Source organism: Mustelus asterias, chromosome 11, assembly GCF_964213995.1.
Source record: "Mustelus asterias chromosome 11, sMusAst1.hap1.1, whole genome shotgun sequence".
NCBI lineage: Eukaryota > Metazoa > Chordata > Chondrichthyes > Carcharhiniformes > Triakidae > Mustelus > Mustelus asterias.
In genome coordinates this window covers 45,724,222-45,742,050 of record NC_135811.1, presented here as the reverse complement: position 1 = coordinate 45,742,050, position 17,829 = coordinate 45,724,222, and the positions used below count along the sequence as shown (strand labels likewise).

Genomic DNA, 17,829 nt, shown 5'->3' with positions numbered 1-17,829 from the left:
ATGGAGGATTGATTAAAATTGGGATTGCTCCAAGGGCTAGAATCAGCAAAGTGCAGCTATTTCACAAGATTGTGGAGCTGCAGGAGATTAGAGATAGGAAGGGGTAAGCAAGCCATGTAGTGATTTGGAAACAATGAGGAGAACTGTAAAATCGAGGCATTGCTTAATATGGAGTCACATTGCTTAAGGTGGAGTCAATGTATGTCAACAAACACACAGATGTGATGGGCGAATCCAACCTGGTGCAAATTAGGACCCCGACTGGACAGCTTCAAGCTTATAAAGAAGAATAATGGGAAGTGTGTCAGACAGACATGTCTGCAAGTAATAAAGATGTGCTGGTTGGGTGCATTGACCCGAACAGGAGCCGGGCTGTGGCGACTAGGGGAATTTCACAGTAACTTCATTACAGTGTTAATACAATGCTTACTTGTGACTAATAAATAAACGTTTTTTAAAAAAAGCATGAATGAGGCTTCCAGCAGCAGATGAACAGATGGGGTGTAGTCATCTGGGCCACAAATGGCGTCACTGGATAATAACTAGGCTTCGGAATTCTGGTCAATTTTCTCCTCTATAGTATGCTGAGGTCCCTTCATTTTCATTTAATGGGTGTTCCCTATGAAGGAAATGTTCTGAAGTTAGAGTCGGAGAAGGAAAAGTTGAGTGCCTACTTTGAATAGGCCTTATGGTGTCAACTGTGGGTTAGTTACGATTTTCAGGGGCAAGTGTAAATTTTAACTTAAATTTAAGCAAATGGAAGACATTTGGGATGAAGAGGATAGCTTATCTCATCCACAAAGACTCCTTTCTATCATGTTGTGATCTTGAAAGGCAATGCTATTATGGAATACAGTTTTAAACTTTTCAATTAGGATTTTGAGTACAGGCAAGACAGGTATTTAAAATGAGAGAACAAGTCCTTGGAAGAGAGTTCTTGGAAGAGCAAACAAACAATGCCTACATCCCAGTCATTGCTTTGGTTTTTGTGTAAGGAGGCGAGGTCTAGGTAAGTGAATAACGTCTTATTGGCCTGGGAGCAGCATTTAAACAGTCAGTTAGTCTCAATCTCATGGAAGGTTAATTGGATAACTGCGGTTAGGCAACACGGAAGATTAGCATTCACTTGGCATTGCAAAAATCTTTCTATAGATCATAAATAACTGACTACGCTAAATTTATAAGGAGTCGCCGCAAGGGTCAGATCAACACTTGAAATGCAAAGTCCAAAAAAAAGCTTTTGTTAGAAATATTATGGGACTGTTATAAATGGAAACATTTTTGAACAGGGGAAAAGAATACTAATTTTAATGCCATGTTTAATGTGGATTTATGCATCATTTGCTAGTGTAAGCACGTTAAAACCCTTTTATATTTATAGTGGTTCTAAAAACTCTCAAAGCCTTAGGGTTTGTTGTTATACCAGAGCTTTAAACATTGCATTTCCACAAATTTTTATTTAAATTCAAACTGGCATTCAGAATGTTTAAGTCTCAAAACCTAATTTGTTATCTTAACTTTTTTAAAAAGTCAAATACCTTTTTCATTCTTTAAAATTTGTATTCCTAATTTAAACATGCATGTTCAACAACAATTGTATCAAGTTACAAGGCTGTACTTAAATTGACGGATTTTGATGATATAAACAGAGAAAACTTTGAGCAATTTTGATCAATATTCCAAAATGTTACAATGGAATTACAGTCAAACACATTATGTTCTTGCATGGCAACATACAAATAATTGTAATCGCAGCATGTTTTCAGCAAAAATGATTGTAGCAAAGTAATTAAACATTCCTCAAGTTCTGAGCCCTTAATTTATATTAAGAGTACAACCTGGTAAGATCATGTGCGAGAGACAATTATGACATTACAGCCCTTCATCAGATACCCATGGGCTGTACAGTATAGCCACAACAATAAAAATGTAAATTTTAGCTTAAATTGCTTTGTGTTAGGCTATGCACTTATCTGTGCCAAGATATTGGGTCACTTCTAAATTATGATATTTTGAGATAGCCACAGAGTAAATGCATAATGTGACTTTATGTCAAGAAACGTAGGGCATTTCTGACAGTTTTGAGAAGAGGCTAAAAAAATGTTTTCTAACAAACCTCTCCAGATGCATACCTCTTCAGATGCATACCTCTTCTATCAAATTGTCTAAATTTTCAATTGGCTCCTGGGAAGCGGACAACAATTGGATCATTGTTCAATACCATAACTAGGCTACCATATTCAACTCAGCTTTCCACATTAAAGACAATGAACATGTGGATCAGGAACCTGTATCTTGCAGGGCCCATGCTAAATACTTCATAAATAAATGATCGAGGCTTAGAAAATGGAGGTAATCTGCAAAATTTTGCAAATAAAGGAAGACTGCATCATAATTCAGAAGACATTTACAGGATTGCAGAATGGGCAGATAAATGACAGATTAAGTAAAAATAGAAAATATTAGAAAACGCTCAGAAGGATAAGCAGCATGTGTGGAGAGGAATAGATATTCTCCCTTCACAGGTGCAAGAGCAAAAATATTTTGGAAATATGAAATAAAACAAGAAAAATCAGAAAATGCTGGAAACACTGAGCAGATCAAGCAGCATCTAGGGAGAAAGCAGCTCTAAAGAAGGGTCATGGACTTGAAATGTTAACACTGCTCCTCTCTCTGATGCTTCCAAAAGAGCGCTTCAACTTTTTTGGTGTCCAGATCACCAACAACCTGTCCTGGTTCCCCCCATGCCGACACTATAGTTAAGAAAGCCCACCAATGCCTCTACTTTCTCAGAAGACTAAGGAAATTCAGCATGTCAGCTACGACTCTCACCAACTTTTACAGATGCACCATAGAAAGCATTCTTTCTGGTTATATCACAGCTTGGTAAGGCTCCTGCTCTGCCCACGACCGCAAGAAACTACAAAAGGTTGTGAATGTAACCCAATCCATCTCGCAAACTAGCCTCCCATCCATTGACTGTCTGCACTTCCCGCTGTCTCAGCAAAGCAGCCCCCACGCACCCTGGACATTCTCTCTTCCACCTTCTTCCATCGGGAAAAAGATACAAACGTCTGAGGTCACGTACCAACCGACTCAAGAACAGCTTTTTCCCTGCTGCTACCAGACTTTTGAATGGACCTACCTTGCATTGAGTTAATCTATCTCTACACCCTAGCTCGGACTGTAACACTATATTCTGCACTCTCGTTTCCTTCTCCATGAACGGTATGCTTTGTCTGTATAGCACGCAAGAAACAATACTTTTCACTGTATGTTAATACGTGACAATAATAAATCAAACGCCATGCACTCCGTTTAATCATGCATCATCATGCACTATATTTTTAGCTGTTAGATTTTGCAAACTTTCTAGATTTGTATATATAAATGTCTTGTGACATAAAGGCATAACATTAATGAAGTTTGCTGGATAATTGCAGCAGTCCACATTAACTCAAACCCCAGTGTTCCTTCTTTCCACAATGACAACCTTTTGATTTGTCCAATCTTCACTTGTACCCTTTGCAGCCCTGCACTTTTGGTCTTGGTCCTTCTAAAGTCTTGGTCTCGATAAAATCCATCTCCTCACCTTCATTATTCAATCTCGACCTGTTGCCCTCAACTGACAAATGCTCTTCTCAAGCTCACCAGTAAAATATGTCAAACATGGCACAGGATTACAGAGCTAATAAACCAAATGACCACTTGTGTTGGGAGGAACTGATTGACAGGAATTGAAACGGTTGCTGAGCCTTGCAAAATCAATGTTCCTGTTGGACAGGATCATCAATGCTCTGACTTTCCCATTCGATAGAGAAGCCCCATGCATGCACTACACTCCCATTTTTATTAGCAACGGTGTGTGAAAAATAACACTAAGTAGTACAGACTCTGCATATTAGTTAAGTCCTCTAAAAAATAACCTTTAATACATGCTACATTTCATTCCTGAAAATTAAAACATTTGTGCAAATTTAAATATGTTGATTTTCTAGATTTTCTGCAATTTCACACATTTGGTTTCATTCAAGATTTTTAAACTGGGCTTGTTCCCATATTCCAACCAATCTTTCACATCCGCAGCCTAAAGTAAGGGAAAAAGGGAGCTGCTAGTGAGACAGCTAACTTCCATTAGTGATCAAGTGATTGGCAGTGGGATCATGACCCCTCAATCTTGGGTCACCTACTTTTCTGAAAAGGGCAATCCTGACGATCTATCTTTTAGCCACAGCTTCTCATCCAATCCCAAGCCTCTTGCCTTTTAGCTTTGATTTGGCTCAAGCTTTCCTTAGTATCAGTCTCTACCTGTCATCAACTCTTCTGTAAAGCAATGCAAGTATCAAGAGCCTAACCCTAGGGCACAGTCAGGGTGGGCAGGTAAAACCTGACCACTGGACTTACTTCCTTATCTTTCAGAACCTCGAAGGCATGGCAGAGTATCAAATTCAAACTGGAGAACAGTACATGAAACAGCCAGATGACCCTATGGAGACGTTCCTTATAAAAGGCACTGTTTCCTGCACAGCCTGTTTGAAAAGAAATGTCATCCATCACATTAAAAAATAAATGGATCATAGGATTGTATGACAGGGAAATTGGCACGTGGTATTCCTACTACAGGTGGATGCTGATTTACACAAGTGCTTGTGTTCTTCTGCATTCCCAACATATCGTCACTCAGGGAAGAAAAGCTGAGTGAGGTTTTAAGCTTTGATTAATGGTAAATCGCATGATCTCTTATGAGAACACTATACTAAGACTACGTAATAACAATTAAATGAGCAAGTTTAAATCTAAAGTATCCCAGTTAGAGTGCTGCATGGAGAATTGGGCATATACAAAAATGATATTTTCATAATAAAACTGCATGCATCTAAACACACATATATAAAATACTTGTACAAATACACCCAACACATATAAAGCACCATTACAAGTGTCAACTAGTGCTGGAGGAAAAAATGTAAATAAACTTGGCAGCAGGAAGGGCACCAGATGAAACATCTGAAAAGAGAATCAGGGCACACAGAGGTTGGGAGAGACAAATAGCATTACACTAAAGAATAGTTCATAAGCAGATCAGATGGGGGGGGGGGGTCAATGCAAAGCAGTCCAAGATGGGTTTGAAGTGCATTCGAGTCTGGAGAACTGACTCAAAAAAGGTGAAGATCGGGAACTAACATTCCAGACCACAAAATATTCAGTAAAGCCAGGCGAGGTAGGGAGGGTGATGAACAATATTAATCAAAAAACTATTGTAGCACTGCAAGGGGTTGAGGTGGTTGAGGGGGTCAATGACAAAATCTATTTGGTTATGAATGAAGGAAAGAGTAGCTTTCACACTGCTGGGTGAATACTGTCGGCCACAATATAGTGAAAAAGAAAGAGGAGCAAATTCTGCAATTTATAGACAAAGAACAACATAATAGACTTGTAAGCAAAATGAAAACCCATGGAATGAGGACAGTGGATATAAAATTGACAAGGAGAAAACAGAAAGCAGTGATGGATAATTGCTTTCAGACTGAAGGAAAGTTTATAATGCATTTCTTAGGAGTCAGTGGGAGGACCAATACTCTGATATATATTTCTGATCTGGACTTGAGTATGCATGACAAAAATTTCAAAGTTTGGAGATGACACAAAACTGGGGAAAGAAGTAAACACCGAGGAAGATGGTAACAGATTTCAGGAGGGCATAAATTGACAGATGAAATTTATGCAGAGGAATGTGGAGTGATGTATTTTGATAAGAACAATAAGGAGAAGCAATATAAAAGAGGTAAAATTTTAAAGGGGTGCAGCAGCAGAAAGACCTGGGGAATATGTACAAAAATCTTTTGAAGGTGGCTAGACAATTTGGGATCTTTGACTTTATTAACTGAGGCATGGGGCACAAAGAGCAAGGGCGGAGGGAAGTGGCAGGTTACAGAGGGACATAGATAAGCTGCAGAGCTGGGCTGAGAGGTGGCAAATGGAGTTTAATGAGGAAAAGTGCGAAGTGATTCACTTTGGAAGGAGTAACAGGAATACAGAGTACTGGGCAAATGGTAAGATACTTGGTAGTGTGGATGAACAGAGGGATCTGGGTGTCCATGTGCATAGATCCCTGAAAGTTGGCACCCAGGTTGATAGGGTTGTTAAGAAGGCGTACGGTATGTTAGCTTTTATTGGTAGAGGGATTGAGTTTCGGAGCCAGGAGGTCATGTTGCAACTGTACAAAACTCTGGTGCGGCCGCACTTGGGAGTATTGCGTACAGTTCTGGTCGCCGCATTATAGGAAGGATGTGGAAGCGTTGGAAAGGGTGCAGAGGAGATTTACCAGGATGTTGCCTGGTATGTATGGTGGGAAAATCGTATGAGGAAAGGCTGAGGGACTTGAGGTTGTTTTTGTTAGAGAGAAAGTTAAGAGGTGACTTAATAGAGGCTTACAAGATGATCAGAGGATTAGATAGGGTGGACAGTGAGAGCCTTTTTCCTCAGATGGTGATGGCTAACACGAGGGGACATAGCTTTAAATTGAGGGGTGAGAGATATAGGAGAGATGTTAGAGGTAGGTTCTTTACTCAGAGTAGTAAGGGCGTGGAATGCCCTGCCTGCAGCGGTAGTGGACTCGTCAACATTAAGAGCATTCAAATGGTTATTGGATAAACATATGGATGATATTGGAATAGTGTAGATTAGAGCGGCTTTAGATTGGTTTCACTGGTCGGCGCAACATCGAGGGCCAAAGGGCCTGTACTGCGCTGTAATGTTCTATGTTCTATCATGCTAAATATTTATAAAATGCGTCCAATTTGGGGTACCATACTTCATGAAAGATAACAAGGCTTTAGAGGATGCAAAAGAGATTTCATAGAATGATACCAGAGCTGAGACTGGAAAAACTGGGAATTGCTCGCTTTACAGCACAAAAAAATTAGGAAATTTGATTTCAAGTGTTCCAAAACATGAAAAGCTTTTGATGGAATAAATTAGGAGAAACTTGCTGTGCAGAAGGATCAGTAACTAGAGGAAACAAATTTTAGAAGAAACAGATTTAAGATGATCAAAAAAAATTAGAGGTGACAAGAAGAATTTTTTTTAAAGGCAGCCAGTCTGTGATCTGGAACGCACTGCCTGAAATGATGGTAGAAGTAGATTGGATAACTATTGGAAGGGAATTGGATAAATAATTGAAGTGGAACAAATTTTTACAGGACTCTGGGGAAAAGAGCAGTGCTGTGGGAGCAATTGGATAGCTCTTTTAAAGAGCTAGCACAGATAGAATGGGCAAAATGGCTTCCCTCTGTGCTGTACAATGGAGAGGAAGCTCAGCTGGAGGTCAAATAATGTCAAGGTTGCAAATCATACGGCTGACTCCATGACAGAGGCTGTGAAAGGAATTGGAGCAACTGACAAACGTAGACAGTTTGTGATGGTGGACATCAGACAAGCAGACAGAGCACAGAGGCTATAGAATGTTTGAGAGAGGTGATGGGGTAGGTAGGGCTGCTTGTTAACCCGGTACAAATGTTAGCCTTGGCTCAGTGGGTACCACTGTCGACTTTGAATTAGCTGAAAATTCAAGCCTCGCTCCAGAAATTTAAGGACAGAACTCAGAACTTCAGCAAAACATGATGGGGGTTGTATTTCAGATGAAAATGCAACAGAGCTGGTAAGTCAAAGCATTAAGATCCTGAGGCACCACTCAACAAGGAAGAGCTGTTCTTTGATTAATCCCTCAACCACACCACTATATTAAATGATTTATCTCACTGCTGTTTGTGGGACCTTACTGTGTGCAAGTTGGCTGCTGCACTTGTTTACACACCAACAGTGATTACACTTCAAAAGTACTTCATTGGGTGTGAATCACTTTAGGAAATGAAGTGCACTTCACAACCGCCCATTTATTTGGTAGTTAACTCTTTGTTTGTGGATAATATTACAAGGAGCAGCATATAGCTGAGAAAGAAGAGGGGGACAAAATTTGATTTAAAAAAACTCCAAAGTTAATGGTGAGAAGGCCAAAAAGAGCAGCCATTGATGGAGATGCTTTGACTATGATAGGAACTACACGATGCAAGTTCCACTGATATGGACAAGGAAAGAAGTGATGGAGGAGGAGGAGGAGGAGGCGCTCCACTGTTCTGAAAGTTGTAGAGAGGTCAGGAAGACAATGTATCCTAGTCACAGAGCAAATATTGTTTGAGACTGCGGCAGTTTTGGTGCTGTGGAGGGTGGAAACATGATAAATGAGACTCAAACGGAGGTACAAGTGCAGTTAGCGTGGATTTTGGAAGGGAACAATAGTATTTTATATTAAAATGATGCATAGTTGAAACATATTATATTGCAGCCAAAATATTATGATGAGTCTAAGCGGTGACCCACCCGATGCTATTTAAGCCTCAAACTTCAGTCGGATTCCTAACTTAGCCCACCAGGTGGTGCTGCAGTAACCCCTTCCTTGAAGCCTGTCAGACATGTTGGGTAAACGTGCACAAAGGATATTTTTCACAGACTTGAGATCCCGAAAGGTCGCTCACTCCAAATAAAATTCCAGATATCACATTCTACGAGCTGAACATTTGAAGGGAAATATTGAGAACTGCTGGAAAACCAGGCATGCCATTTGACAGGAGCTAGGGCACAGCTTTTCTTGGTGGCTGGCAATAAAGGCAACTTGAAAAACATGCTGAAACTCATCATATGCGAAGTTGAACACGAGGCCAGCTATTTTGAAGAAAACTGTTTCAATATCTGGACTGATGTACTGGGCAACACAAGTCGGACACTGAGTAAGCTGTGCGCTTTACTGAAGTAAAGGAGATCTAATATTCCAAACTTTGACCAACTCCTCCCACCGCATCCTCTCCACCCCACTCATGATTTTTGAGGAAAAATCTTGAATTTTGAGTTAACATTTACCTCTCCCCTTCCCCAATCACCACCTAGAGTATCAGGGCAGGAATATGAAAGCAAAGTTAATCCCCACCCTGATTATATTCCAAAGACTTAACTTGGGAACAGAAATCCCTTTATTGTAATCATCCCATTTCCTTGGTTCTAAATCCTGCACTAAGCAGAGATTCTGACTTTTAACCAAAAATCCTTCATCAATGGAAATTCAAAGTTCAAAAAACCTAATCACCATCAAATATTCAACCACAGAACCACAAACGTCATGTGTTACAATTCACTCGGTTGCTGTGGTGTATGTTGTAATCTGGAAATATGGATAGTGATGATAGAGGCTCCAACTTGCTTTCCATCAGATGACGGACCAGGAATTTCTCCCACTCATCACTTGTTATTGAAATATTTTGAAATGATTTGTCGGTTGATATCAACGTGCTTAGCCACATTTTGAAGTCTCAGGGTGGGGATTCAAACCTGGAGCTTCTGATTCAGAGGCAGGGCCACTACCCACTGCACCACAAGGCCTCCATATACATTCCCATAACTAAACAGAAATTAAAGAATGGGATCACAAACCCACAATCTACCCACTCCTCCCAGCATTGAGCATATTAGATATGAACGTACCTTACAGACCGGAGTTTGAACGTCCCGGATTAAATATCCCTCTGAGGCTCGTTTTGGTGATGAAGAGCTCACCTCTTTCTGCACCCACCCCTATTAGCATTGCCAGGCTGATTGCAGCCAACCTTGCTGATTTCCTTTCACCATTCCTTTTCCGATCTTAACCACCTCTTCCCCTGCCCTTAAAACTAGTTTACCCCATTCCTGTGCTTGGTTTTGACTCCCTATTTGTAACACTTTGGCAGGTATAAATATTTGAAGTTTATGTATTATGACCTAATTAAATGACAGAACATGCTCCAGAGGTTGAATGGCCCACTCTCATTGCACAGGCTATTTAGCTCCTAGAGTCTGTCCCGTCATTTAATTATGTCATGGATTATTACAACTCTGTGATATTCTTACCAAAAAAAATGTTCTCTCAATCTCAGTTTTAAATTTTAATTTACTCCCATCTTGTTGGGAAAGAACTGGTTTAATTACATGCTTCTTAACCAAGAATATGTTTGTTTAGCACTCAGGACTTGGGAAAGTAATCCCATTTTAAAAATTACATTAGGCAGCATTAAAACCAGTCACTCACGGGAGAAGAAAAGGGAAATTAAATACAAGGGTTTATTTGAAGCAAAATCTTCTGTTTAGCACATCACAACCAGTGTGCAGCACTTTTGTCACGGTTCACAGCATTATAATCCACTAAAGCTGACATGGACACAGCTTCTTAAAAAACAAGTAAACCAGCTAACCGGCAGCATCAATGACTGATATTTTACCAATGGTCTCAGCATCACTCATCAAGGAAAAATAATCTCAAAGCCTTACTTGTCGGAGGTCGATGAATGCTAACTGCAGGGTGTCCCCTTGGAATCCTGGCACTGGCTCAGAACTAGCAAACACTGGAAGTAAAGATTAAGGGGGAAAAATTAACTGAGGCAGAAACGTGGTAAATCTATACAATTTATGCAGCCTTCTGAAGCATATTAACTTTGACTAAAGATCGTCACAAATGAAGGCCTAAAACTTAATTTCCTGTTTCTCTTGCGCAAAAACAAACTTTTAAATCCAAATCAATTCCTGTAAAAAAATTTGCAACATACGAATAATTTAGATTGCTCGGTCTTGTTTGATGACAGTGTGATATTTCTGTGCAATGTGCACAAATTTTACAAGTAGTGATATTGCTCTGGTAAGTGGGCTGACAATTCACCTCAATTATTTTGGTCCACAGGGTGAATGACTATAAAAGCATTTTGAGAAAATACCAATTCCATGGCTGTCAACATATTTTTTAAACATCTGCTTTGTTACAGCATCTGTTCAATAAAAATCCTACCTCTAGCCAAACAGCAATTAAAGACAGACAGTAGGGTGGGAACTAGCTTAACATGCAGACAACAGGTGGAATGCTCTAAGCACTACAATCTGTACTTAAATGGAATGTCTGTTCTTGCCATCCAAGACATTTCTGATAATGGAACTTAATACAAATCCATTTGAGAGAAGGCTGTTTAAATATGATTATAAAGAAAAAAGAAAGCTTGACCAATTGGAAATCCTACAATTAAAGGCTACTAGAACACTTTCCTTTCAGACAATTATAATCTGGCAAATAGGAGTTATCCATCCTCACAAAAAACATGTAGGAAGTTAAAAAAAAGTGTCTACACAACAAATGTGTATGTTGTCATATAGAATCATGAGTATTTGGCATTTCTATCTTGCTTAAATCAGTTATGTAAAGTCATATGCAAATACATTCATTGTAAAGATAGCCAATCCCATTGGATCTACACCTCACCCACCCCTTTCCTGCAACCACCTCCCCTCAGAGTAGAAAGATATCAAGTTATGTTTGTTTGAAAGAGTCACATGGCGAGTTGGCCTCCCCCTAGATACGTTTTGCTGTAAGGATGATAATGATGCTCCCATGTGACCATTCTGACTTATGTGCACCACGCAAGATGAGCTCTGCACTGAAGCTTGTGTTTGAAGGCATTTCCTCAAAAAAAAAGACCCATCATTTGCATTCTCTACAAGGTGCAAGGGATAGCTGTGAGAAAGTGAGCATGTGGAAGATGCCCCTTAAGAAAAAATGAAGCCAACCCCAAAAATAACTTTTTTCTTCTCCAAATCAATCCTCCACATTGCTGGAGACTGACCAATTAATAAGCAGAATGAAGAGAAATAATTCCATACGGGGCAAAGAGAAACTCCAACTCAGAATCGACAGGCCAAATAAAAATGTCTTCTATTGCTCTTAATCTAAAGAAACGTTGGTCAAAGTATGTGGCTATTCCATGTGGATGATTTGTAAATACCACCCACAATATTCTGAAGTTGTCATATTGGAATCAAAACATTAACTCTGTTGCATTCTCCACAGATGCTGACAGACCTGCTGAGTTTTTCCAGCAATATCTGTTTTTATACCATCCACAATAACTGCTTTTAGTTGCACCCAGGAAGTAGCTATAGAATAGCTGGAATGGGCAAGATAATAGCAATGCAGCATATATTTAACAAATCATCCCGTCAAGCTTGGCAGATGTTAAGTTCTAATTGAAGGCTAGTGCCATTTAGATTTATTATGCAAACATCAGAGGCAAATTAAAATTCAGAATCACATGTTCTAGGTCCAAATTAAGCATTGGCAGAAAATTCAAAAAAGTGTTCGAACTGCTGTGTGTTCAAATGTCAATTCAGTTAAGGCTGTCAAATGTGAATACTTCAGTCACAAGAGGCTCAAAAGGAAGAGACACTAATCTGCACAAAACCAGATTAAAATGCTACTTCCATACCAAAGAGCATACATCTGGATCTATTTTCCAAACTGCCTTTTTGAACCAAAGAATGCTCACCTAAATATTTTAAGCAGGAATAGCTGATGGCAAATATAGGAATACACAAAGTTCGGCTTTCATATAGGTTAATAGGATACTGGCTATTTGTATCTTAAACAATACAAAATCCAAGATGATATGCTGATGCTTGTGCATAAGCTGCAGCTGGTAAGACACTGTACAGTTTTGGACACTCCACTTTAGGCTTGATATAAAAAGCAATGACGAAGGATCAGTGCAGGAATGACCTGGATGGCATCAGAGATAAAGGGTTATACTTAGAGATGATAAATTAGGCTACTGAAGTTTCAAAAGATTCTGAAGAATTGTGACAAATTTGAGCTGGATTGCTTCCATTAATTGGCAAGGTGATAATGAGAGGCCATAAGTTTAAAACAATCACGAAAAAAATTAAAGGGGAGGTTAACATTTTAATAGAATGTTTGGTATGTTCAAGGGAGAGTGTGCGAGTGACATACTTCTGTAGCACTTAATCTGAAACAAGCCTGAAGCCCCTCTGTTCTACTCCAACATGCGGGATAGAATAGGTCAGCAATCAATGCTGATCAAAGATAGTCATGGAGAATGGCAAAAGGTGCAGAAAGTGGAAGCCACATGGATTTTGGTTAAAATATTTCAGCAGAATTACCAAAACATTGGAGGTGGAGAGGGACAAGAGAGAGAGAGAGAGAGGGAGGGGCCATTACACAATTTGCGCGACCCCCCTCCCCCAGAGTTCAGGGTGTAAAATCACCTTGCCAGCATCTTTCACTACCACACGTCTTTGCCAGCAGGAATCTCCCCAAGCTCCAAACAAAATGACTAAGTGTGGGTAGGCTGCAATCTGGATCGCGCTAACCCACCCGATAGGAATCTCACCAGTTTTCCCATCAGGGACAACATTGCAAAATCCTTTGGGAGAATTGCACCCATGGTACCTGAAGTATACCAAAGAAACAAACAAACAAAATAAATACATAGGAGAGCCATCAGCATCTGTAAACGGAAAAAAAATAATTAAGGTTGAGGTGAGATTTTTCATCCGATCCGCTTCCCACAAAGACTACAGGTCAAATAGAGCTACCGTCTTTCTATTAGTTTTTGTTTTTACTTCAGCTTCCAACATTCTTTTTATCACAAGAAATAAACAGGGTAAATTCATCATTCAAACAATGGTTTTATTAAATTACATTTATCAGTTATCCTTTGATTCAAGGATAACAGGTCTTCATGTCACTGAACAGGCCAATTCTTGATCCAAAGATCTTTGGGCACATGGGTCAGGATGTCCCAGACAGTAGTAGGATCTGGAATGCAGGATTTGCTTCCTTTTCTTTCCTTCTCTGCTGCTGCATTGGGACTCAAAACGTGATGCAACTTCAATTGACAAGTTACAACCATTCTGAATGACTGGGAGCAAGATCCTCAGTCATGGACGTCAATTCCATCTCGGCTTCAAGACGAGCTCCTCTGAAATGTTGACCATTTTATAGAACATGATCTTATGTGTAGATAGTTTTCGGTGATTGTGAAACAAAGTTCAGCTCAGAGATTGATTTTGTAGGAGTTTTATTGGAATACTACTGGACCCATCTTCAAGAATACTTGCATTTGCTTGGCAGTCCCCCACCCATTAAATCTGAAGTATGCGGCAGAGGTAATGCTGATGGAATTTCTCTAGCACTACAGTACAGGAGTGTAGTGATGATAACTACTGTATACTCTAGGACTTTTGTTGGGTTGCAGAAGCTTTGTCGTCAAACACTCCCCATCGTAACTTGTGGAAGACTGAATTGGCACAGCTGATCTGGTGGTGGATCTCATCAATGGGGGCCTTTCGAGAGGGCCAAGGTATTGAAGTGCTCAACTAATTCCATATTGTCTCCTTCAACATACATAGGAGAATGAAAATTTGGCTGACCAGATCTGGTCGATATACAAGTTTTGTTTTGACACTACTCAAAGACAGGCTGAGCATCTTGTATGAAGAACCGAAGAGATGGAGAGTGGCTTGCACATTTGAAGCAGTAGACAACATTCTTGTTCCATCTTGGCAGCCAGTGAGGCACATAGTACTCCTTTGCCTGTTCTGCTGTGGATGCCTTTTTGGACTGCACTTTGCCTGGCACCTCTCCTCAACTCTGCCACTATGGGTGGCCCTGCAAGGACTTCCTGACAAGGAATCACTGGAATGTCTTTCCACCATGTCAAGGTGACAATCCACAGAGAAGTGCATTTAATTCACCGTTTTGGCTCAGAACTCAAAATCTTGCAAAAGGAAATCTCTCAGAAATTCTGACTATCAACAGGAATTGGCCATCCTAGTTTTCAATTATGTATTAATTTTTAATGGAATAGATGTTTAGCCATTATTCAACTCGCAAAAACTCAACTCTGCATTTAAACTGTGTGTTAGGCAGATCTTTAAACTCAGTCTATAACATTTCATTTTCTTCCCCTGCCAAAGACATGAATTGTTTTCTTTCTTTTGTGTATTTTGGCTGTTGTGAAACAATTACTTGAACCACGTTTATGACGAGCACTTCATTGGAAATGTGTGTTCCGCAGCATCACTCCACAAAGTCTGTTGTTGCCCAGAAAGATGTATCCAGGAATACAATGTACGACTCAGAACAAGTGTCACCTCCCATGGTGTAAAAATGTGGGGTTAAGTGGATTTTCCACAGCATAGTAACATTGCTAAGAAACTGGTGGCCCAGTTCTGAATTACAAAGCAAATATTGAAATTTATTGGCTTAAAAAAAAAACACCCAAGTTGACCGTTAACAAATGGCACTTAAGCGGAACGGAAAACTAGAATTTTAAAATGTATTTCTGGGGGAACAAAAACACTTATTTTGTTTAAGCTTCTGCATTTAGTATTGACTTTTGAAACAGCTCTGTTTACAAAAAGGTGGCAGGATTTGAATATAGCTGACATTTAAACATAACATGACTTTCCGTGGATGCCATTCCTCCTGTGCAAGTTAAACCCTTAAGCGCATTTATCAATTACAATAAAGGAAGTTACCTGCCATTTGTGAGTTATTTGCACATATAGGGTGCTAATGGAAATGTCACTCATGTGACCATTAATCCTGAAAATGTCATACACAAAGACTGGAGGAGGGCACTAAGTTCAAACATAAATCACAGGCAGCACTGTGGTTTCTGGAATGTACATCTGACAGTAGCCACAAATGCTCAACCAAGTAAGCTTCAACTATTTACTGTCCTGGCAGCCATACTCCAAATTTCAGTCAATTTGTCTCAGCTTTTGTTTAATGAACACAATTTATAACAGGCAACATTGCTTTAAGCAGAACTGACCAACAACTTTCTCAAAAGTTTATTGAAAGATCCTTCAATATATTAAATGTAGAAACATTATACATATTAATATATATTGAAAACACTCTCACTGAAAATATTTGCTTTTATTAAAAAGCCTCCTGGCCACACAACTATAAACATTCAAACTACATCACACTCAACTGTTTACTTAAAAACACTATCCCCGACTTACAATTCAAGTTCAATTTCCTCTGCTCCAACTAATGAGTCATAACTCCTGACTTGCTGGGCTACAACTCCATGGGTGCCCATTGTCTTTTGGCATATTACTGTAACTGAATCTTCAGTGTTCACCAACTTTTTTAAGCCATGCGAGAGGAAGATAAGAAGATGGGAAAAAGGCAAAAATCACTGCCAGACCTGAACCATTTTTCCAGCAGGGGTCCAAAGAACCCCGGCTACTCTGCATTTCAGAGGTACTGAGGTCAACCATAGCACCCTATCACTAACCATTATTTTCAAACAGTGCAAACAGGGATCTGGAATATCCTAGGTTATGTATGAAATTAAAGTCTAGAAAATGAATTTATAAACTGAAGTTGATGTATAATTATTAAAATGAGTCTTTTCATGAAGTATTTTTCTTTTCATTGATTAGAAAACAAAGTAGCACAACACCAAATACAAAGTTAGTGACTGTTTTCAGGCTTACTGCTGAACATAAATATTTTAACTCCCACCAAGAGGGAAGATGGTGGCATAGTGGTGATGTCACTGGATAAGTAATCCAGAGGTTCAGGTTAATGTGCTGTGGACATGGGTTAAAATCTCACCATGGCAGCAGGGGAAATTTAAAGTTTATTTATTAGTGTCACAAGTAGGTTTACATTAACATTGTAATGAAGTTACTGTGAAAATCCCCTAGTCGCCACACTCGGTGCCTGTTCGGGTACACTGAGGGAGAATTTAGCATGGTCAAGGCACCCAACCAGCACGTCTTTGGAGTGTGGGAGGAAACTGGAGCACATGGAGGAAACCCATGCAGGCATGGGGAGAACGTGCAGACTCCACACAGACAGTGACTCAAGCCGGTAATTGAACCCACGTCCCTGGCGCTGTGAGGCAGCAGTGCTAATCTCTGTGCCACCTGGAATATAAAGCTAGTTTCAGTAATGGTTTCATTGATTGCTGTAAAACCCATCCAGCTCACTAATGTCCTTTAGGAAATCTGCCATTCTTACTCGGTCTGACCGACGTGACTCTAGATGCACAGCAATATAGTAGCCTCGTAATGACCTGCAATAACCTAGCAAGTGATTCAATTCAGAGGCAATTAGGGATGGTCTTGCCTATGACACCCACATTCCATGGAAGAATAAAAAAGACCTGTTCACCTATCAAGCCTGTGCTTGATGATCGACACTGGCTCCTGGCCCAGCAATATCTCAATTTTAAAATTCTTAACTTTGTCCTCAAACTCCTCCTTCACCTCTCCCTCCGATCACTATAACTTCCTCTAGTCCACAAAGTCTTTGAGATCTTTGCTCATCCCATTCTGGCCTCCTTTAGAACATAGAACAGTACAGGCCCTTCGGCCCATGATATTGTGCCGAGCTTTATCTGAAACCAAGATCAAGCTATCCCACTCCCTATCATCCTGGTGTGCTCCATGTGCCAATCCAATAACCGCTTAAATGTTCCTAAAGTGTCTGACTCCACTATCACTGCAGGCAGTCCATTCCACACCCCAACCACTCTCTGCGTAAAGAGCCTACCTCTGATATCCTTCCTATATCTCCCACCATGAACCCTATAGTTATGCCCCCTTGTAATAGCTCCATCCACCCGAGGAAATAGTCTTTGAACGTTCACTCTATCTATCCCCTTCATCATTTTATAAACCTCTATTAAGTCTCCCCTCAGCCTCCTCCGCTCCAGAGAGAACAGCCCTAGCTCCCTCAACCTTTCCTCATAAGACCTACCCTCCAAACCAGGCAGCATCCTGGTAAATCTCCTCTGCACTCTTTCCAGACCTTCCACATCCTTCTTTACATCTCGGATTTTGATTGTTCCAATGGTGGTAGTTACTATTTCAGCCGGGTTGGCACCAAGCTCTGGAAGTCCCTCCCTAAACCTCTGTCTCTTTCTATCTCATCCTTTAAGC

At 40.1% G+C, this 17,829-nt stretch overlaps 1 protein-coding gene across 6 annotated transcripts in view; it reads right to left on the bottom strand.

Annotated features, from left to right (window-relative positions):
• The window catches only part of exoc6 (exocyst complex component 6), a 174,967-nt gene that overhangs the window by 28,366 nt on the left and 128,772 nt on the right, over positions 1-17,829 (bottom strand). For all 6 annotated transcript variants that reach the window (XR_013498981.1, XR_013498982.1, XM_078223527.1 and 3 more), the window contains one exon: positions 10,354-10,427. Coding sequence is in view for 4 of the 6 variants with exons in the window: in XM_078223527.1 (XP_078079653.1) it covers positions 10,354-10,427 (74 nt within the window). In the remaining 2 variants the exon portion in view is untranslated. The remainder of the gene's footprint in view (positions 1-10,353; positions 10,428-17,829) is intronic.